This window comes from Drosophila takahashii, chromosome 2L (genome assembly GCF_030179915.1).
Source record: "Drosophila takahashii strain IR98-3 E-12201 chromosome 2L, DtakHiC1v2, whole genome shotgun sequence".
Taxonomy (NCBI): Eukaryota; Metazoa; Arthropoda; class Insecta; order Diptera; family Drosophilidae; genus Drosophila; species Drosophila takahashii.
Window position 1 is genome coordinate 19789856 of NC_091678.1, and position 23159 is coordinate 19813014.

The window sequence follows — 23159 nt, forward strand, 5'->3', positions numbered from 1 at the left end:
ACACATGCCAGCTGAACTCTCCTCACCCTCACCTTCGATGTGGCGCCTAATCGCTCAGAAAGCGTTGAAAATTTCCATAGAAAAATGGCAAAATGACAATCGATTTTTGCCCTATGTAATGCTGCTGGCACTTGTCAATTCTGCTTTGGATTCGCAATTGCAATTGACGGGCATTCGCATGAACACCACACGTAAGTCAAGGATTTCTCATTTCGATTCAATCGAACCATCGAGAGTTGTGCCAAAGCCTGAGCTTTGGGATAATTTAAAATTTCTCTCACTCGAATTAGATATATTTTGTCTAACAGCAATAAAATATCCACATTGGCACAGAAATAATATTTTTGGCCTCATTAAATAAATATTATTTAACATGCCATCATTATTAGTTTGTAATTAAACTACTGGCTTTAATCTCTGCAAATATATAAATATAATCATTATTTAATTGTCTGCAAACTGGATATTAAAATTCTATTTAAAATTATTGAATGTGATAAATGTTATTTTTACGTTAAAAAAAACTGAATTAAGTTGTTTAAATCAACCTCCTGATTTAAATCCGAAATACAGTTAATGTCGATTTTCAATCCATACTTTCTACAGTGCAAATTGCTATTTTTGCCAATTTTTCCAATTATATTCTCGAAATACACACTTCTGGAATGCAGTCATTCCGTCCCGTAGTTCTCTTGTGTTGCGAAACTAATGCCTATTGTTAGCCTGGGATGGTGTGTGTGCTATCACACATTTCAATTACGAGTCGACTCAAAGAGTTCTCCGAATATGACAGAGAGGGTCCAGTGGCCCAGGCATTGTGCTCGCAAGATAATGAAGAAGAAGCCCCATCTGCTGCCGCTCCTCACAGAGCTCTGTGTGCTGGCAAACAATTTTGTGGAAGCCACAGAACTAACCAAGCAAATAATTTGCCAAAATTCAATTTTCCTATGAATATGAATATGAAAATGAATCTGAATGTGCAGATAAGGGAGAAGGGGTCGAAGTCTCTCCCACTCGCCTGCCAGAGCTACACAAATTACAAATAATTTGTTGAAATTTAATATGATTTTCAGTTTGCGTTTTCGATTCCGTTTTCCGGTTGCCCTGTTTGCGCTTCATTGCCAGCTTAATTGCAAAGTTTCTCCCACCGAGCCAAGCAACCAAAACGAATCCAAATCGAATCACGTCCACTTCAACGAAAAATGTCAGCTTGGAGAGCATTCAAATCTTTGGAGTACTTCGACCCTCGAGGTGGGCCGCAGAAACTTTTCAAAATCAACGCCGCTCACCTTTCGCAAAACGTGGACTGACTTGGAAATAAGTGGTGGGCGTGGTGGAACTGGATCTGGAAATCGAAAGCAAAAGCGACGGGGCTCTGAACTCGGAACTCGGCACACGGAACTCGGAGCTCAAAGCTCGCAAACATTTTCGTTTAATGAGACCAATAAAAGGTTTGGTCCTTTGACTCGACCTGCTTGCCAGCGAAATCAAAAGTTTTTGCAAATTGCATTTTGTAATGGCAGCGAGGCCTAAATCTTTTATGAGCCCTCCTCATCTTCCTTCTCGTTTTTTTTTTGAACCCGTGTTCCGGAGTGTTCAAAGCTGAGTGGGGACCCGGCCGACACAAATAAAATAGAGCCAAACGAAAGCGAAATTGAAAACTTACGCACGTGTCGCAGGATGGTCGAGCCCATCTGGGCACTAATTGTTCACATGGGAGGACTTTAAGAATGCGAAAAGGGTTCGAACCGTCTCAAACGGAATGGCCAAGTGATTGCAGATGATGGTGGTGATATCGAAGGATGGGACTGCGGGATTTAATTGGAATGTCGTATATGGGCAGGCATTCAGGGAGTAGATAAGTAGGAACTTTAAGTATTAAAGTGCTATAAAAATAATGATTGTAATTTGATAATATTTAAAAAAGGAACAAATAACTCCGTTTAAAGATTTAATACACTTTTGCTTATTTTATGAAAAGATACTCTTACAAATTTAATTGTCATAATTCCATCCCAGGAATTTCGTCATCCGGGAATATAATTATTTACCTTGCGCAAAGACCTTTTTGATTGCCATGCTGTCCTTGAACCCCAATTAATTAACTAGCAATCATTCAAATCACTCAAAATGTAACCCATTAGCGAACTGCGACCATTAGCACAAATGCTAAGCACGACTTGGCATTTTTTACAACTGGCGAATCTCAGCTGAATTTATGACCAACATTCGCCACCGTGAAATGCAAATGAAAATGAAAATTAATTGCGTAGCGAACGTCCCGTCCAGACAATTAATGAGTCATCAGCCGAAGGACGAAGATATGGAATCAGAATCGAGGGGGATGGGGGGTTGGGTGCTTCTTGGACAACATGCAACAGTGGAAAGTAATCCACTTAAACTCGAATTTGTCAAAAGCATAAAGTTACAATGGAAGCTACAAGGAAAGCGCAAGGAGAATGGCAAAAGCAACAGAAAAAAAAGAGGAGGGCAAGGGAAAAAGTGTATTGACAAACGACAAACAAGCAAATACAACTAGCAAAAGGGGGAAATACAAATGATCGCTCATAAAAAGTGACACTTTTTGGCGCTCCACAGACCGAGGAGGCGGAAAATTGGGTGGGAAACTCCGGCAGTTCAGTTCGCCACTTTCCACTTGCCACTCCACTTTCATCACATCCGTCACGGCGATTCCGTTCTTCCGCGTTCGCTTAGATTGGAAATTTGTTACAATCAAAGAGGAGCTGCGGGGCTATATATGTACATATAGCCACCGATATAGATGTGCCATATCAAATCACTCAAAGTGCTGCAGAGACAACGCCAGACACATTCGAGTTTATTGCCAAATGGTTATCATATTGTTTATAGATTTCCCCCAACTCGCTTTTTTTTAGCTCCCCCAGCCAGGTGACAGTGATTGATCAATATGAGCGCCGCAGTTACCTAACCCAACTTGGATTGTCAACTCTTGCCGGGATTGGGATGTCCGGTGCTCTCTTGCTCCGGCTAAGGAGAACCAGCTGTTGGTAGAGTTTCCGCTCCTGCGATTAATCATTTGGGTGTGCGGGCTCGGGAAAACTTTTCCCCTTCTATCCGAAAATTTAAAAACTTGAGCTTCATGTATTTGCCATTTAACTCCTGCACACAGTCGGCAGTCGAGGCAAACAAATTAAAATACATTTAGGCAGCTGTGACCAAGCCCGCCCACAATTTACGCAGTGCAAACTTATATTTTATGACTTTGATTTGCGTGCCCCAAAAAGTAGGCAACGCAAAAATGTACATTTTCAGAGGTTAAGCAGTGCTGCGAAATTGTCAGCGTTAATTCAGCAAGTTAAAATGAAAAAAAACCTTATTTTTTTTTGTATTTATTTAACGTTTATTACTTTATTCGTTTCTTCTCGGAAAAGTTTTTACAAACTCAAGGTCTAGTTTTTAATAGACCACTTTAATCTTTTGTTTATTAAAATGCGTACGAACTATAAATGTTTTTTTAAATAAAATATTTTCTTCAAATTTAAGCAGGAAATATTTTATTTCCGTTAGCATTTGGACAACACTGGTCGGCAGTGTAAAACTTTTCCGGTTGGGGGAAAAGGAACAAACTGTGCGTAATTCTCGATTTGATTTCGCTTGTGCTTTCAAACATTTTGCTTGGCTTGGAATCGTGTTGAATTCGCTGAGAGAATGTATTTTGGCATAAACATTTCATATAGAAAATGCGAACATATGCCACATTCAAGTTTTCATAACTCAAACGTCAATTGTATTTTAATAACATAGAAATACACACACACACAAGTTATACGGACGCTCACATGCAAATCAGTCACGCATTGAATTGTCAAACAAGAAGTTGAAACTTGTAACAGATGTTTCAAATTATATTTTATTTTTTGTATATTTAAATACTAAGTGGAAACATTTGGAAACATTTAAAAACTGATTTTTATGCAGTTAAACAATTTTTATAGCAGATGGCCATTAAGTGTGTGAGCTTTAACCTTACACTTAGTTAAACATGATCAATTTAGAAGGCTTCGAGAAATGTTGGAGATGTCAAATGGAAATAGAGGAAAAGGAAGAATGAAGACAGCAGGACAGGACTTAAAACGCCTCTAAAATATATTTTCAATGTAACATATTTTTATCATTTTCTGCACATTTTCTTCGGTGCCTGGATTTCCTTTTTTCTGTGCCACCAAAGGACAGCCCCAAACAATTTGGTGTAATTTAATTAAATGGGCACAGCAGCAGGCCAAAAAGCAGCGGGGCAGGCAGGAGCTCTCCAGTCGGTCTAGACTCTGGATGCGTTGGTACTGTGGACTTTGGGTCGAATCTGGATGACTAGACCAGTGGACTACCTATCCAGATGGGGTACTACGTTTATGGCAGGAATTTCAAGAATTTATTGTGTTAAAATATTTCGTTACTGCAATCGCCTATAAAAAATACCAAACCCAAAACTGACAGTAATTTAAAACAATAATTATATTTAGCTCTAGTTACCAGTATGGTATTTTACATAGTGTCGTACACTGATAAAAAAAAATCGAAAATATTATATCGCATTTATATATTTTTTATTGATTGCAGCTTTTTTAAGCTTTAAATTGGAAATATTAAATCTTGCAATTATTGTTAATTTAAAGATTTTTAATTTTTAGTTTAATTTACATTTATTAATACCGTAAAATGTTTTAAGTAAATATAACCGTGATTTAAACAAAATCAAATTAAATCGAACAAATAAATAAGATATTTTTAAACAAATCTAGAATTCAGTTATTTATTGCTATTTCGCAATTTTTTCAGTGTAGTTAGCAAGATTGCAGATTCTAGGGCACACAATTTTTAGTAGGTTTCCAGAAAACGATGCTCGCATAAACACCGCAGAGGTCGGACAAACCCTGCCAATTCACATTGCATTGTTCGCCGGCCGATGGAGAATAAAGGGGAGAATTGGGAGGATGCTCCGAATGACAAAGGCTAATGCCTAGCAACCTTTCAACAAAGGCAGCATCAGCAGCAAGAGCAACATTCACTATTAGTAGGCAGTCAAGCCCAAATGAAAATAATAAAAAGCTATGACGATGCTGACGACAATGACGAGGACGATGCCGTTGATAGGCGACCGCAGGTGCTGCCGGTGGGGGAATAAGTGAAAGAGAAAGCCATAGAGGACACCTGCTGATTAAGATCACAAATTGAAAATCATGCCCAGGCTGAGACTGGACCCTGGACTCTGGATTCTGGACGTTGGTCTCTGGCATTTTAGCATTTCCCTTTGGCCACTCGGCAGGCGGGGAAATGAACTAGAAATTTCTGACATTTTCATTAGTTGCTCGAAGGCAATTTCCATCAATTGCACAATTGCGGCGAGACAACGAGGCAAACGAATGCATTTGAATGGCTGGAAAATAGAAGAAAACGAATTTAAAATAAAATAATTATTTACCTATAATGTAAATTTTATTTATGCAAATTTAACCATTCAAAATAAGTATCATAATGGAGTACTCTTATTTCTCTAAGCACCAAGTCCACCGTTTTCTTAAAGAAATAAAAGATAGAGTTACATTGTAAAAAGTGTTGAACATTATGAGTAATACCTAGTATTTTTAATTAACTGATATTTAATTAATATTTGGCATCATACCCCTCAAGCATCGAAAGTTTCAATAGAACCACACCGTGTGCTTCCTCTTTCGCCGCCATCTGCCAATCTTCGGGTTTTGTAAGGTCAGACAAAAGCAGAAATTGGCAACAGCTGTCAGCCAAGCAAACAGACAGTTTGACCAGGAGAATGAGTGGGGCTGCCGAGGCGTTAATGAAATTGAAATCAATCGAGAGACCAGAAGTCACCGGCAGAGTGACCACAGCAGCCAGCTCCTGTGCCCCAAAACACCGACTCTAATGCCCTCAAAATTCGTTGGAAATTTTCAGTTTACTTCAAAGCCGCAAATTGAGTTTTCTCGAAAAACAAATTGAGTTTTTAACTAAGGAATATTTTCGTTAAATGTTCTTCGGCAAAGTTTTTGTCACTCGGAAAAGGGGGCAAGTGGAACGGGCCCTGGCTTTTCACATATGTCAGCAAGTTTGTGTGGCTGGCAAACTTTGCAGCTGACAACTTTCCTAATTGTCTGATTGAATTGATGATTTAATAACTAAAATTTAATTTCACCGAACGGAAGGGAAGCGCAACGAAACGATGACAAGTTCCGTGGAAAGTTTTCGGGCTTTGGTTTTCATTTACTGCGGATTTGTGTTGAGCTTTGCGATTCCGGCAGGAGTTTTTCGAGGAGGCGCCTTCAGCTGTCGGAAATCGCAAAACAAAAGTAAAAATCAATTGAGGCTCTCCCCTTCCGCCGCCTTGCTCTTTGCAGGCCATTAAGCCTGGGAAAACCCGAACCGGTAACAAAAATAAAGGGCGACAACATCGATGTGGACAATGCCACAATGCGATTGCGGTCAGGGCTCAGCTGTGGTCCTGTCTTTCTCCGCCTTTCCCGCTTTCCCGATTTTCCCCCTCTCCACCCAGCGAGCTTTCCGCCTTTTCCGACTTTCCTCTTTGGCCGTCCACTGGGCCGCATTCGTGTCCGGCTTGCAGCTGGAAACTAAAACACAAAAGCTCCGGCCGGCTCAGGTCCTGCACTTAACAGGCAAAAACCGAGCCGAAAATCCCAAAGAAAAACAGTAACAAGTGAAAGGGATAAGCCGGCGGGGAGTCGAACAGGTTATATCCTGGGAAATTCATTAAATTACTGCATTAACATTAACAAATACATTTAAATTTTTTTGGGTGTAAGAAAAGCCTACTTGAAATTGTAATAAAATTCCATTAAATCTACTTTGTGATTTTTCAGTACTTAAAATTGTAAGAGACTTTCTGTAAGATACAAAAAAAATGCAAATATATTTTTCCTAATTATAAGTGTTTTCTAATAGTTAGTATTACTATTATACACGTTTAAATTGACTTAGAAGTTCTCTATTTAGAGATAAAGAGTAAATTGAACTCCTTTTCTTAATCTTAAATTGTATACAAATTTAGATATAATTTTATGGTATAGCTAAGATCAAAATGAACATAAAATTAAATAAAATAAAAATAAAAAATATTTCCGACTCCCCGTATGTCCAACTCACCCGAGAACCCTTGAAATCATCGATGGAGCAACTGCAGGCCAAGTTCCTTGTGGCCAGGTCGAGGTGGGTTTTTGGCTGGCCATGCCAGCTGTTGGCTTGCTTCAGTGCAGAAATCTCAAAAGAAATCAGATTGTGGCCAAAAAACTTCAAAACGAAGTTTAGGCAGCTAATTAATTAAGTTCCTGCACTTGGGGGTTTTGTGGAAGAACAATCCGACGTCCGAGCGGCCAAAGGAATAAATCCATCCGCAGACCGAGTTCAATTTTAAAGTGCAGTGTCAGGGGGGTGGGTGGAAATTGGTGGAAATTGCTTTAACCCCGTCGCATGGGAGGCTGATTAACACGGCATAGCCAATGTTAACAAATTGCATTATTCGAGGAACAATCGAGACATTCCGCTCGGCCCCCACTTTCAGCACTTTTTTCTGAGTGTTTTAAACGATACGGAAAGTCGCCGGGCAGACAGTGTAAATATGTGCACAGTGGGTGGAATAAGTGCACGGCCATCGACAATATGCAAACATACATGTGCCGATATATATATACTATATATGTGCAGGCGTGTGACTCCGCACGCTTCAGGTGTTAATAATATAATTTTATTTCGTGTACAAGTAAATTTCATTACCCTTGATAATGGGCCCATATAAAGAGAGTGTCCTCGAGCGATGGAGAGTGTGAGGTCAGTGAGTGTCGCGTAATGATAGCCGCTGATGTCGAGAGCCCCGGGATTATACAGATTGTTCGTTTGCCCTGACAAAACTGACATCGAACTGCATTTAAATTCGCAGATATACGTTTTTTTTAAATCAATAGCAAAGCCATTTTGAAATGTGTGAAGAACTGTGTGAAATTCCCTAAATTGTTCTGAATTAAGTTTTGCTTTTTATTTTGATTTATATAGCTATAAATGAAAAACAGATTACACTTATAAAGAGTCCTGCAAATAATATAATAAAAAATTCTTTTGCATAATTAAACTCAACTTGCCAATTAATAAATTTCAAATTAATAACAATCAATTACACAAAGAATTTCGGTTGATGATAGCTTCAAAATTGATAAAAAGTACCGATAATTACCAATATCCTGTGCATTTAACAAAATAGTGATGAACAGGCTGCATTTATTTATTTAATTTGGCTGCGAATTTATGCTCTGCAATTCCAGATGCCAGAGATACTTTTCTTGATTCGCATTCATTCGCTTATTGAAATATTATAGACAAAGGACAAAGGGTATGCAAAATATGTTGTTCGAGTCGGGGACAGAGGCGCAGAGGGGGCGTGCCGAGGGGTTCCGAGGGCCCCGTATCAACAGCAACTCCGAAATCGGGCTGATAAATATTAATGCTGTGCAAAGTGCGCACTGAGCCCTTGTGGGCAAAGGACTTTGGTGTCCTGTCCTCCGCTCCCAGTCTCGCTTCTCGTTTCTCGGCATCGACTGGCAGAATCCTGGCGGCATTAATATTCATTTCCATGGCTACAATAACAGAGGGCGCGGCCACAGGAGGCGACTGCCATAAAGACAACAACAACAACGGCGGAGGGACACGGTAGCCAGGACCTCGTCCCATTCCTTCTGGGGAATGCCAGTGTGTGTCAAAGGAATTGTTGAGGCAGGACCCAAATTCACAGGAGTCGGAGCAGTGGGAAAACCGGGCGGAGACACATTGCGAATGCTCGGCGCCTGCTCTTTGACATTCATTTAATTGACTCCTCTTTCGGTTTTGCATTTCAAATGAGGGGAGAATTCAATTTTTGTTTTTGAAATTAATTAAATTTCTGCAGCCAGCTCTCGTCGGCCACCGCAATACAAGAAATTTAAATATAAATTTAATAAGCCCGCCGAGCATTGTCCTTCCTCCCAGCAGCTGATTCTCAACTGCCGCCGGCATTTTCATCATTTTATTTTATTGTTATTATCGCTTTGGCAAGGCTCCCACAAAAAATCCAGTGGCTGAGAAAGGACTTTCTTATAATACTGCAGAGGGAATTATAAATACCCTTTATACTCTTGGTCATATATAATTAACTATAAATTATTTATCGCATAGTTTATAAAGCTAAACCAAGTTTACGTTATTTCTTATTAAATATTTTTAAGTTCTTAAGCTACAAATTTAGTTAATATATTTTACTTAAAGTTTACAATTATAAAATGGTTTTATCGAAATAATCGCATTTTTTTAATGAAATGGAAAGTTATTACTCCGTGCAAATATATTTTTTTTAACTTTAAAGATTTTGTGGTCAATGCAAAGTAGTAATAATATTCTTGAATTAATAACTCTCACAATTTAAATTTAATAAAAATGACATTATAATAGTTTGTGTGGAACGCTTTGAGAATTTCAAAATAAATTATTTTTATTTAATACTCAGATAAGTCTTTGATTTTCCCTGCTTCACTCTTTGTTGGCAAGAGTATGCTGAGGCAAAAAGCCAAGAGAAATGCCCGCCTTTCAGCCTTCGTCCTTCACACTTTGTCAATGAGAGTTGGGTGTGAAAAATGAAATTATAAGCAGGACGAAAGGCCGGGGAAGCAACTCCTTTGGCAGGACAACTCCTGGCATCGTCGTCATCAGCATCATGACAGTGGGAATACATCTTAGGCGCATTTTAATTTCATGCTTTGCTTGGCTCGTTGTCTCTCCCCGGCCTTCCCTTTTCCCTCGATTTCCACCGATTTTCCCAGTTTCCCCAGCTGCGGCTCCTGTCTCTCTTTTTGATTGTTGCTGCGTAATGACATTTAATGTCCATAGACCATAATTGACAGGGAGAGAGGGGGAACGGGAAAGAGACGGGGGGATTGCCAGCGGATCTTCATGCGCGACTGCACAGCAGTTAAATTCCGGCCGAATGTCTTCCCTTTGTATATCCATCTCTATATGTTTTGTAGGCCGACATTTGGCAGCCGCTTTTGGCCATTTGTTCTGCCATTGAAAGGGCCAAAATGATGGGCAGGGATGGGGAAGGATGGCCATAATTTGTGGCCCAGAGTGCAGTTGAAAGCTTTCACGGTTCGAATTTAATTGTGCGACAACGTTATGAGCACGAAGGTGAAACTGGATGATTCTAGCGAAATAATGAAAGACATTATATCAAAGGCCGAATGGCGAGTGAATCCAGATGGCAAATCCTTAATGGTTCGCCTTTGTGGGAGAATAATAAGGGTAATAAAACGGCTTAGAAGGCAAACGAGTAAGTATGCAGAGAATACTTAAATAGAATTGAGTCCTAAGTAATTAATAAAGAATTTGTGTGAATAATAATTTACAAAAATGTTGGCTCATCATTGGCGCTTGAACATAAATATTATTCACAATATACCACAATATCCTAAAATAGCATTTTTAAGCTCAGCTTGCAAAATGAAATTAATCTGGACTTCAAAAAAGAAATTCTATGAACAAATAGAAATTCCTGATTTTGCGCTCAGCATGCTAGTTTTCATTTAATTATAACTGCGGGTAATTTAGTATTCAATAATTGCGTATTAATTAAATCTATTTTCATGGATTTCTATTTTATTTAGCCCACATGCTGAGTTGGGGCTTTTGTGCCAAAGCCGTCCAACAGTTTGGAAATGCAGCTGTCCAAAGGGCTTTTATGCACTTGACTTGGCTTGACTGACTGGCGGATTGACAGCCCGGCCAAAAGTTCATTAAATTAATTAATGGAAGTTCTCGAAAATGCATTTTCCGTGAGTATCATGTGGCCGATGGTATAAGCCACATTTGAAGCTCCTCCCTGAGTGCAGTCAAAGGCAGTGGCAGGCCAAATCTTAAGGCTTAGCCTCAGCCCCACCCCTGCACTTGAGCCAGCTCACTTTAAGTTACCTCCTCCAGTGGCCCCCATCTCCTTGCCAAATCCAATCCAATCCCGACTTGCCACCAACATGCGTATCCTTCGCGCTGCAGTCGAACAATGAGCCACCGCAGGGCAGCACCACATCCACTACTCAGCCAGCCCCTCTTCAGCAACAACAATAGCAGCTCCTTCAACAGCTGCCAGGCAAGTTCAGCCACTCCTCCGACCAAAACCCAACATCACACCACTCCACCATCCAAATCCAACTGAACAGAAACCCCAAACTGAGCCGCGTGATGCATTTGATCTGAAACCAGCAAAATGGCAGAGTGCGCGGGGTGCGGGGCTTCCCGGTTATCCTCGGGGCCGAAGAGTTCGTTTCAGGACTGCCAAGTACTTGAACTCCCAAAGTTCGGCTCGCTTCACTGGTTCGCCCTACTTAACTTAATTCTCAGCTTCATTTGTGGTCTAACAAAGCGATTTTCTAAGATGATTGATTTTTCTGGTAAAGTTAGTATTTATTTAATTTATTTAATTGCAATTTTATATAATAAATTAAATGCTTATACAAATTAGTTGTTAATTTTTTTTGGGTTTTTAGTTAATTACAATTGAAAATTAGACAATAATAAAAGAAATAAATTTATGTATTTAATTTCCTGACAAGTTACAATGCTTGTTACAAGTTATTTAAAATTAATTTGTATTATTTAATGTTTATAATTTTTGAAGTTTTACTTTAAAATATTTAGATGTCATTGATTTTCGATAGTTCTTATGCCCTAGGCAATGTTTTGAAGCCTTTCAAACCCTGTTATAGCCAAGAAAATTAATTACAAGGCACGCGCTAGGGCAGACAATGCATTCTCAAAGGTATTAGTAGTGGTTTCCTGCTTTTCCTGTGGTTGTTGTTTTCCAGGCAAATATTAATTTTTGCACCTTTGGCTGTTGCGTTCGCTGCGTTCGGCATTGTTCATCGACTGACAGCCAACCGATGCCACAATGCGCAATTGTTGATGGCCGTGACAAGGTCCCCGTTGGCAATAACAACCAAAAGAAGCAGCAGGCGATCCCCACAAAGCTCCGTCTTCGGAATGGAGCCCGTATACCGTAATCAAATCAGGCTGCATTTAAATGCATGTTGAGCTCATTTAAATCTACTCGAGGCGTTTGCTTTCACATCCAATGCACATGCCCTTTCCCATTCCCATTCTCATTCCCATGACCTATCACCTCAGCTCACCTCCTCCGGAGTGAGAGCATTATTCTGGCATTGTTCCATTTGAACTTGAAACGGATGGAGAGGGGCTGAAGTCGGAGATAGTTTTGTGTCTTTCAAACTGTGTGGGTTAATGGCGGTGGGCTTGCCAGTGAACAAATAATAATATTATTTTTAAGTTCTTTGCAGTACATTTCAAAACATTTTAAAAGGATTGACTCAATGTGTGCAGAAAATAATAAAATGAAGAATAAATTGTTTTGTGGTTTTCTTACATTAGTAATTTATTTATTAACATTAAAAACATTAAAAAAATATTTTAAAGAAAATAGGAATCGTGAGTCACGCTGCCGTCGCCAGGTGGCGTTGTTTTCTGTTGATTTTCCGTACGTGCCGCAACCACCAATAGAAACTCAACAGCTTCACCCTGCGTCCTTTCTCCCAGGTCCTTAGTGCTTAGTCCAAACCGGACTCGGCATAATCTCGCACGTAATTTGTATGTATGCGACAGAAATGTCCGTTGCACCTGTCGCCTAACCTTCGTCTCCCCTTCCTTTCCCTTTCCCTTGATCCTGCCCCTCTCCCATTTTCCATTTTCCGTTTTCCGGGTCTGTCTGCCCCAAGCAAAACTATTGTCTGGCCAAGTTGTTGACAGGCACGTTGACGTCATTGTTTCGTAATTTGTATCCTTAGCTGGCGCATTAGAGCTTAGTTTATGTCCCCTGTAACCCTCGGAGAAGTTGCCAAGAATTGAAAGATTTTGGCCCTGCTCTTTTATTGTTTATTTTATTTTAGTCCGGTTCACTCCTGGCTGCTTTTAAGCAGTGATAATTGATTAACATTGCCTGCTACACACTGCGTATGAGTAATATTTCTATTTTGGATCCAGTGGATCAAATTTTAAAAAATGTCACATCATATTTAATAGATTTCCCTGAAAAACTACTAAAATACCAGAATGTGTCTGCCATTTACATAGATGCTCAAAGTTGCTCAAAAGCTAAGCGGCTTATGCCAGTCAGGGAATAGGGAACATGAACATGGAGGGGTAGGGGGCTCAGTCGGGCAGAAAGTCTGGCCGTGGGCTAAGTGCCGGGGAAACAGGAGCCAGGACATAGGACTCAAAACCCTGGACCACTTTCATCACATTCGTATCGATGGGAGACGCTAAAAAAATGCATCTGCTGTTCATTTGTGGCGGAAATAACTTTTTGAAGCTGTGGAGCCGCATTTTACCTGGTTGCCGGCTTACACTGCACAAAAAAAAGGAACATTCGCTCGGGCGGCACAAAAAAGTGAGTGCTCTGAGTGGCAGAGAAGTAAAGTCCATTACTATTAAAAAAGTTTTTTTTAGAGCGACCATGGAAACTTTGTTTGTGGGGCCTAAGCACAAAGATGACATCAAAGTTGTGTGGGCTTAATGTAATGGCAACAGGGGGTGGACCGGGTAGCTGAGGGGGAAGGGAGTGAAGGGCCCTGAAAGTTCCCTCACATGTTTAGCTGCTGTCGAAAGTTAACTCCAGCCCGCTTCCTTGGGCAGCCTTTGGCAACTTTGTTGCACAATCGAGTACAAAATTCACTCGACTGGATTAAAAGATTACCGGGGAGATTATGAATCCCGTGGGCAGGGGGGAAAAAAAGGTGGAAAAGACAGTCGGGAAGAGCCAAACCCTTCAGTTTTAGAGGACGGGTAGCTGCAAGTTTTCCTTTGAAGCGAATATCTCCAATACGTGGCTGGAAAATCGCCACCCCTTCTGTCACTTGCAGCTACCCAATTCAATTTCAATTTTATCTCCAGCCTTCCGAAAACTCCGCGAATTTCCGACCCTAATTTAACGCGTTGACAATTTTTAATTTTTATTTAAAAACTTTTACCTGGCCAACCCTCAATTCGAATCAAATTTCTTCAGCTTCTCACCTCGCCGAAGTCTGTTGTCCGAAAAAAGTTGTTTTGCTCATTAGAAATTCCAAAAGGCCGCCGCAACAAACAGCCAACTTTGTGCATTAATTTCATTGCTCGGACAGAAGCTCTGGCCGGGAAAGTCCGGAATGACAAACCCTCCAAAGAGTTTTCCCAGCAAAAAAGTTTTCGATTAAGTTGCGCGCCTTAATTTTTTTCGCCAAATTTCTTTGTAAGCTGTCAGAGATTTTCAGCTTGTAAATTGTGTGTCCAGTGCTTTCTTTTTTTTGGTGGCCAAATGAAGTGCGCAGATTGTTTACTTAGGGCACAGGTCGTAAAAGGATTACCAGGGGACAGTTGAGGGTAAAGGGTTGTATTGGTAAAGCTATAAGAAAAGCTGCCTGAAGGTAAAGGTGCGTGAGTGCTAGAATAAAACCTTTAAAATATTTATATAAAATTCGCTGGAAATTAATATTTAAATTTATTTTTATAGGCTGCAAAGATACGATCTAGAATGTTAATTATTATTATGTATATATTTATACCCTTGTAGAGGGTATTATAATTTCAGTCAGATGTTTGCAACGCAGTGAAGGAGACGTTTCCGACCACATAAAGTATATATATTCTTGATCAGCACCAATAGCCGAGTCTATCTAGCCATGTCCGTCTGTCCGTCTGTCCGTCTGTCCGTCTGTCCGTCTGTCCGTCTGTCCGTCTGTCCGTTTCTATGCGAACTAGTCTCTCAGTTTTAAAGCTATCGCGATGAAACTTTCCCGAAGGTCTTCTTTCTATTGCAGGTAGTACATATGTCGGAGCCAGCCGGATCGGACCACTATATCTTAAGGCTCCCAAACAAATATAAGAAAATTCATTGTAACTTTGTAGGAAGTAGGCGTTTTGATTTTTGACTACTTAAAAACAAAATTGAAATAAATCGAAACGCTGAATCTGGAATCCCTGGAACTGCACCGAGTGAGTATTCTTTTATCTACAAGGGTATATAAGCTTCGGCTAGCCGAAGGTAGCTTCCTTTCTTGTTTTAGTTATTTATTAAAAATTACCTGTTTTCTTCTTCACCCTAACAATCGTTGTACTTAATTTTCAGTTAATTTTTTTAGTTTTTTACCAGTAACTTAAATCTGAAATCTTAATATTCCCGTGAGATTGCTGCTATGGGCTTTAATGTGTGCCCCCTGAGTGACTGAGTGACCTGTGTCCCGTGTCCTGGGCCTCCATTTCTGATTGAACCCCATCGTAATCTGCCCTTCCTGGTGCTCCTGTCATTTCATGGCCATTGACATGGCCGACTCCCGTCGTTGACCCCCTGCTCCGGCCATTTGCGATGGCTTTTGGCCAGAAGCGTTTGTGACAGCCACTCGAACGGGAGGAGCGGGAAAAAAACGCACTGGCCAGCCGGCTTAGGATCCACTCCTTTGGCCCTGCCGCCCCACTCCACCGACAGCTCTCCGAGGACTCGTACATCCCCGGGATTAGCCGGGCAAAGTAAATTTCAAAGCCGGCATAAGTTGAGTTTTGTCACGCGCCATCCGAAAAAATACCCAAAACAGAATGGAATCGAATAGGATGGAATCGAATCGAAGCGAATGGCATCGAGAGGCAAGCGAAAGCAATGAAATGGAAACCGTGTATGCGAAAGGCGTATTATGTTTTCAATAAAGGTATATATGGTATACTCCTTCCTCTCCTGTCATGCAAATCTCCAGCCTGGAAATTTTAACACTTGAGCGATTTTGATCCGTCGTCCCAAGAAAAGCTCCTGGAGCAAACATGAAATATGCCACAATTTTTTGCTGCCGGCCACAGGAATGTTTGTTAATGCCCGCCCAACTTTCACCGAAATAGAGAAAGAAACTGCCGGGCCCCCAGGCAAATAAATAACGAAACCCGCTTTCGCAACATTTCAGCAAATAATCGCATAAAGCATTTCGGACTGCCCAGCTGCTGGATCGCATATAATGTGTGGTCGTAAGGGGTATTTTTTGGATAGACGGGATGGGGATGGAGGACCTCCGCCATTGTTTGCTAAGCGATTTGGTTTTTGGGTCGCTTTTGTTGCCGGCATTAACTGCGGTTTCCCGCCCAAAGTGGCGAAGGACCAAACACTCCTTTGAAGTGAACGGAGACGGGTGGTCTTATATTTGTGTTACCAAGGAAGCTGCATGGAAAAGCATTGCTTCAGAAGTCTATCGGCTTGATGAAAATGGTCATTTTTGCTGTAAAAGGAAGTTTTGAATTATTATATACACGTTTTACAAAAAAAAACAATGACAATAAAATATATAAACTAACAAGATCTTACAGCTTTTTTGGCTTAAGAGCAGCTTAGAATTTAACTAATACTTGGTAGCTTCTGTAAATATAGATGTAAATAGGATTAAAGCATCTCACTCTTATATCTTACATATGTTTCAATATAAACATAACAATGTTATATTACATTTAATTTAATTGATGTGATTTTGTGGGGATTTTTAAAACGTTTTTAACACTTTGAACAACCTATCTCATACCCTTGAAATAAATGTAAGTCTTCTCAGCCTCTAATTATAAACTTCAATAAACGAAACTGTGTAAAAGGAGAATTTGTGAAATGTTTACATTTTCTCCACTCACTTCAGTTTATAATCGATTAGGCAAACTAAGCGCACCGAAGCTTTTCCTGGCTGGCCTCAAGGGGATTTTCCCGGCCCCAACTCATTTCCACTCGTGTAAGTTTAAGTGTAAGTGTAGGGGAAATCAACACGTAAAATTCCAATTAATTCCGCTTAGCTAAATAAATCGTTTCAACGCAATACACAAACTGATCATAAAACTTAATAACCAAAGGCACTCAAAGACAAATACTGGCACGCACACATGAGTACTGGGATAATTGGCCATGTATGCGTTGTGTAAACAGTTTTTTGGGCTATTTGCTTATCGGCAGAATTGCAAGTTGGTGCGGAAAACTTTTTGTGCTGATTAATAAGAAAGTCCCTTGCAGGGTGAGGGGGTTATAGTCGGGGAAATTGAGACATTAGCCAGCTGGGCACGCGATTCCGATTCCGATTCGCATCTTTGGGCACATCGCAAACGCATAAATCCAATTGAAAGTGCTTAGCTTTGATTTTCGCTCTCGAGCCCACTGCCGGACCCACTATATATATATATATACTATATATCCGTTATGGACTGGACTGGCTTAGCCCCCCAGTAGCCAAGGTTTAGTTCGGCTCGGATCGGTGCGTACGTGTTAGTTTTTATGCACGGCTTTTTCAACACTTGGACACTTGAGTGTCGAGCGCTACGTGCCGCAATTCCCATCGACAGAGTTATCAGGACATGTCCATATATTGATAAATGCTCAAAGTGAAACATACACGGGCAGAAATAAATAGTTGCGAAATTGTTTTAATTGCTTTAGTTAAAGTCCCAATAAATAAGCAACCTGAACAAAATTAATTGGATAAATCATCCAATTTATTAAGTAAGGTTTCTTTAACTTTATTTTAGTTTAAATTATTAAACAAAAATATTAAATAAGTTTTAGAGCATAAATATAAAAATATATAATATATAACATTTAAATATTTTTTTTGTAAACGAGCTCCATAAGAAATACTAAAAATAAAATTTTAAAAAAAATTATAAAAAACGTTTTTACTAACAACGATTTTTATTTAACTTATTGAATAACAAATAAAAAACAAATTAAATTTTAGATTACTTAAAAATGTTTGAGCTGTTAGTTGTATGATATCTCAGCTTTATCGATTATGATAATCAATTTGTTGGTGGTCTGATAAGCCCACAATCTTTTTCCTCGCAGTGTAAGAGTCTAACTAACCCCTGCCCGAAATCCCCTGCCCCTTCGAATAGAACAAATATTTAGCCGTATGCCTGCCGGTGGTGGAAATTAAGTCACGTCGCGGCAATCGCGCACAGCAGTTGAAAGTTTTTCCAAGCCGCCGACAGAGAGAGTGAGCGGGATGGGCGATATTCGGAGTGAGCGGGACGGGGCACTTGGAGCTTGAATGAAGATTATTTGGCTGCGCGGAAAATGGTTTTGGCAATCTTGAAAGCGAAGCGAATATTGAAATGCCATTTCCAATGCAAATGCAGAATGGCAAAATTAATGATGTTCATTTCCTGCAGCCAGGAAAAGGACCCCCCATCCCCATTACCCACCCTCAATCGCCATTTCCACGCCCAGCAAAACCCTTCAACCGACAGCTTACAGGAGAATTATGATTGTGAAACAATAGACTTTTCGCCATGGTCTGGAGGCCGAATCGTTTGCTGCAGGCGGTGTGCAACAAGATTTTCGCATTAAGCTGAAACATTGAAACGAACTCCCCCTCTGCCACCCACTCAACTCCCCTTCTCGCCGCCCATGGAAGGCCATTACCATTTTCGGTTAGCTGCAGTTTTGCGTTGCAGCTGACGGCGTCGTTTTTGTTTCTTTTGTTCCCCTATGCTTGGCAATTTTGTATGCACTTTTTACCACCACCCAGGAGCACCCTACACCCCCAGCCACCCCTTCCCATCCACCCAGTTACCAGTTCTTTCCGCTGTTGTTTACATTGTCACAGTTGCCGCTTTTCTTTGCATTCGAAGTTTGGTCTGTTCTGAGCCGAGTTCTCTGCCGGGGTTAATGTTTTTGCATTTTATTCGCATCCCCCATCGGCACTACCCCCTCCCTGTGTTTGCCTTTTCAATTCCCCAGCAGTAAAAGACATTCGCTGCATTTGCTTAATTGCCTGAGAAGGAACCATTGCAAGCATTGAAACATTGTTAAAGAAATTATGCATGCTTTTTCACCAAAATTAGATAATTTTAGAATACAATTAAAAGATTAAAAACACTTAACTCTATATTTTTATTTAATTTAAATACATTTCATATATAATACTTTTCATTCCAAAACAAGATCTTAAAGTTAATGGATTAAAAAGAATACCTTTTCGATTCAACGTCAAAAAAAACCATTACATTCAAGAATAGAAACCATTTAAAAAAATTTTCTTTGAGTAAAATTATTGATTTTTTAAGGTTTTATTTTGAAATGTAAATTTTGAAACGATGTCATCTACTGCTATATGCAAAACAGTTTTACTTGTACTTGGTTCTATTACTTTTAAAATATATCTCTGAATAGGATCGTAAATCTGCTTTGAACTAACGCAACTCATTAAGCAGTGACCTCCATAACTATATTAGTTCCGACCTTGTCAATAAAAGTCTAATTTCATATTTTACTGCCTGCCACCTTAACATAACTCATGACTATCGGCAGTACCAATGTGCTTTATAAAGCCGCCGATCCGTAGAAAATCCAAGCAGTTGTCTCAAAGAAGCCATGGAAGTTTTAGTCTTAGCTGCGATTCTTCTCCTGTCTCAAGGGATCCAAAGCCAAGAGAGTGTTTCCTGGGAGCCACTAAGAAAACTTAACGATGTCGTCACGTCACGTTTAAAAGAGAGTCTTCAACAAGCCAGGCGCGGAGACTGCTCTATGACTCTCCTGCAACTTCAGCAGGCAGTCGAGCTACCCCTATCGCAACTGGCCCAAAAAATTGAGGCACTTAATGTTTTCAATCTTCCTCGGCGGGATGTCGGTTCAACTGGCACTCAATCGGTTTTGAATGGAACTCTATCCAACGAAAGTAATGCCCTTCGGCAGGGCGTCACAATAACAAACAATGACTTCGATAAGAAAGTCCTGCAGCTCCTCCGAAGACTCGGTATCTACGATAACTTCACCACACGCGTATTCAACGCTATCTTTAGCGATGAAAAGCAGTTAAGAAAACTCAAGAAGAAGCTCGACGATTTGGGGAAGGAGGATAAGGCCGCTGACCAAGACCTGTGGAACTTTGTTTTTGATCTTTACTGAACTTGAACTTTATTTAACTTTTACATTTTAAGATAATAAATATTAAGCTTGCAATGCCATTTGTTTATTTTGTGTGTTTAAAGTTTAAATATGTATTCATTTTAATATAATAATTTTTAAATGTTTTAAACAAAGTACGTTATTCCCGAATGTAGTCATCGTTATCGATATAACCAGAGCCTTCGTTTTTAACGCCATAATCCTTGGCCTTATTTTTCTGTAAAGAAATAGAAACCCATTCAATAACCCCTAGCTATATGCGAACTACTTACAAGAATATTGTCGATTTTCTTCTTCAGATGTCTGTGAAGGACAGTGAAAACCGTGTTTACTTTGCGGAACACCACCACTACATAGCTTTGACCCTTCTCCCAAATCTTCTTGCGCAGCTGAGCCAACCAAAGCTCGTAGGTTGGATGATGGCCCACCGAGTTGACCATCTCGTTGAGTTTCGATATGGGATGGCTGAGGGCATCAATGCCAAGGTCAGCCCACAGTTTAATCTGTGACTTCCATTTAACCGATTCAATTTTATCGTACAACTTCCTCCGGAAGGCCTCGATTATCGTATCATCGGGGACTTCCCTATCAAGCACTGTTATGGCCATTCTTTGGTCTCTGTTAGTCTCAGGTTTGGGCAATACGGCCATGACGATATCTATCAAAAACCAAAATCATGCTTGATTTGCCGAAAAATTACTTCTAAACTCACTGTACGCAGTAAAAGCCACAAGCATCAAGGCAAATAACTTCATCTTGCTTGAAAGAGTTTTTAGTTTAATGGATATTTGATGTCAGTTTGGTATCTACATTCTAAAATATTTATATACCCAATCAATTTGTTAAGGCATAATCTAGGAATAATCTTGTTAGTAGTGCATTGCAAAGCGGAACTTTACGTGGTGACGAAGTTTACTTTCAGTAAAAATAAAATATGTGTTACATATCTAACTGATATGTGTCCACACACTTTTCGCACCCATTTCTCTTGCAAAAAAAAGTATATTTTTCATGAAGGTGTAATCTCAGTGCGCTCTCAAATTATGCAATTAAATAGTGAAACATTTTGGGCGCAAACTTTGCCTGAGCTCTGTCGCTCAAACTACAGCCTTCCCTCTTTTTCCACTACTTTTTTTCCAGAAAACTCACTCAACACTCACTTAGCAGCATGAATAAAATTAAACTCACGGCGCAAGTTTTATTTTTGGCAGCACAAAAAAACTGCAAAAAATAGAAGAAGTGAAAAAAGGCGAAACATACGAAACTTATAGCAAGTTTGGAATATTTCAAATACTGAATGAATTTTGCACATATTTCAAACTTGATTCTTTTCCCCCTTTTTTCCACTTCCCGCTGCACGTTGGAAAAGTTTGCGTGGCAAGGCAAGTTTTCCCCGTTTAGTTGTTGTTGGTGTTGATGTTTCACTTCTCAATTCTACTTTTAATTTCTGGCAAAGAGGAGCGGCTGCAGGGAAAAAGAATAAAATACTTTGATGGCAAAGTTGCTTATGGCGCTACTTTTTAAGAGAGCGACTGAGGGGAATGTGTGTCAAAATTAATTAATTTCATGATTTATGCACGAAAAGTTTGCCAAGGCAGTTTTTCACAGGCAAGACACTGCACTGCGGGTTAAGTGGTGCTAATGCTGCCCCATTGACCGCTGGCACTCGACCAACAAACAAAAGCCCCACACCCAATAAAAAACTTAAAACTAAACCGAAATAGAGCAACTCCTTGCTAGAACTAAACAGGTCACGTCGCCGACCAGCACAATGTTCCCCCATCTGGAGAACCTCTCCAAAACTTTGCCACCTCTATCGGTCAGAAGTTAGAGTCCCCGAAAAACTGGACTAGCCAACAGTTGTTACCAGCACTTTGAGAAAGTAGGGCCTTGAAGGTGAAACTTATTATATTAATTTCCAAAAATCTAGGAAAATAAACAATTGTTTAATTCTCAATTATATTCTTAGTTTAATAAATATTAAAAATCTTTTACGGGTATAAAATGATAAATAAAGGGTGTCAAATAAATCTTTACATATTTTTTAAAATTAATTTATATTATAACCATCTTTAGGCATTTTAAATAATGTTTTCCAATGATTCTTTACAATGGGTAATTTATTTTTATCTTTCTTAAAAGTTTTTCCATTTTTTACCCCCCACAAATTCTTGGATTTTTTCTTTTAAAACAATTTCTTTAAGTGTGCAGCTAATGCTCTTGCATTTCAGGCTTCTATTGTAGGTGTGAACATTTATTTCAACACCATTCCTCTGATTAGAGCTCTTTCAGCCGCCGCACCCCCTCTTCTATCTTGATTGGCAAAGTTGAGTTTTGGGTTTTCATTTCCATTTGGCCTTCCCCGCAACCCGCGCCCGCTGGCTTGCTGTGGAAATCCTTTCGGCTGCTTATCGTTTTTGCATTCATTTGTTTTCAATTGTAATTAATCTTGGGCAGAAAAGTTTTCTTTTGACATTTTGTGGCTCCCAGGGCGCTCCTTGACTTCGGCCTCAGTTTGCCTGGCTTTTGTACTGTCCTGACAAACTTGCCCGTGTTGTTCTTGCTTTTTTGGGCTGGGTAGCGATGGCAACAACGTGTTACTGTTACAATTAAAATAAACTTTCCTCACTAATTGAAAAGTGTCAAGTGTAATTTCTTTAAAGCTTTACAAAAACTAAAGTTTTCTGTTGCGAATTGCTTGACTTTTTGTCTTAGCAATTTGGGATGGGACACAAACTTACAAATTATAAGTATTTACTAGCAATTAAGCATTAATTCACATAGATTACTTTATTAAACTTTTAATAAATAGGTCAAATATGCAATTGCAAATGCAAAAAAAAAATATACATTTGCCTTAAGTTATTAATAAACATCATATCACATAAAGTAGCCAAATTTTCTTTGCACAGAGGCATATACTAGTAATCCTATTAAACACCACAAAAGTTCAATATTTTATAGACTCAACCCAAGGCTGCTTAATCAAGCATTAACAAGTACATTAGTTCAGGATCTTAGGCAACCTTTGCTCGCGGCACATGAGCGATTTTCATAATCCATGGATAATAAGTAGAGCAGGAGAGTTTGAAAGTATTTTGCATTGCATTAATTGAAATTTTTGCCACATCAAAGGGCATGAAAAAGCCACAAAAACATGGAAAACCCAAACCAGTGCAGT

General features: G+C 39.6%; 2 protein-coding genes across 2 annotated transcripts; one reads left to right on the top strand and one right to left on the bottom strand.

Moving 5' to 3' along the window:
- The first annotated feature begins 19444 nt into the window (after positions 1 to 19444).
- Positions 19445 to 20498, top strand: LOC108067528 (uncharacterized). The gene has a single exon (XM_017156577.3). It carries the CDS (start codon positions 19445 to 19447, stop codon positions 19976 to 19978), a length of 534 nt encoding a protein of 177 aa, XP_017012066.2. The 3' UTR covers positions 19979 to 20498.
- On the bottom strand, positions 20021 to 20802 carry LOC108067540 (uncharacterized). The gene is made up of 3 exons (XM_017156602.3): positions 20691 to 20802; positions 20251 to 20636; positions 20021 to 20195 (listed from the first exon to the last, which is right to left on the bottom strand). The coding sequence occupies exons 1-3, from the start codon at positions 20731 to 20733 to the stop codon at positions 20118 to 20120; spliced, it is 507 nt and encodes a 168-aa protein (XP_017012091.3). The 5' UTR covers positions 20734 to 20802; the 3' UTR covers positions 20021 to 20117.
- Positions 20803 to 23159: the final 2357 nt, after the last annotated feature.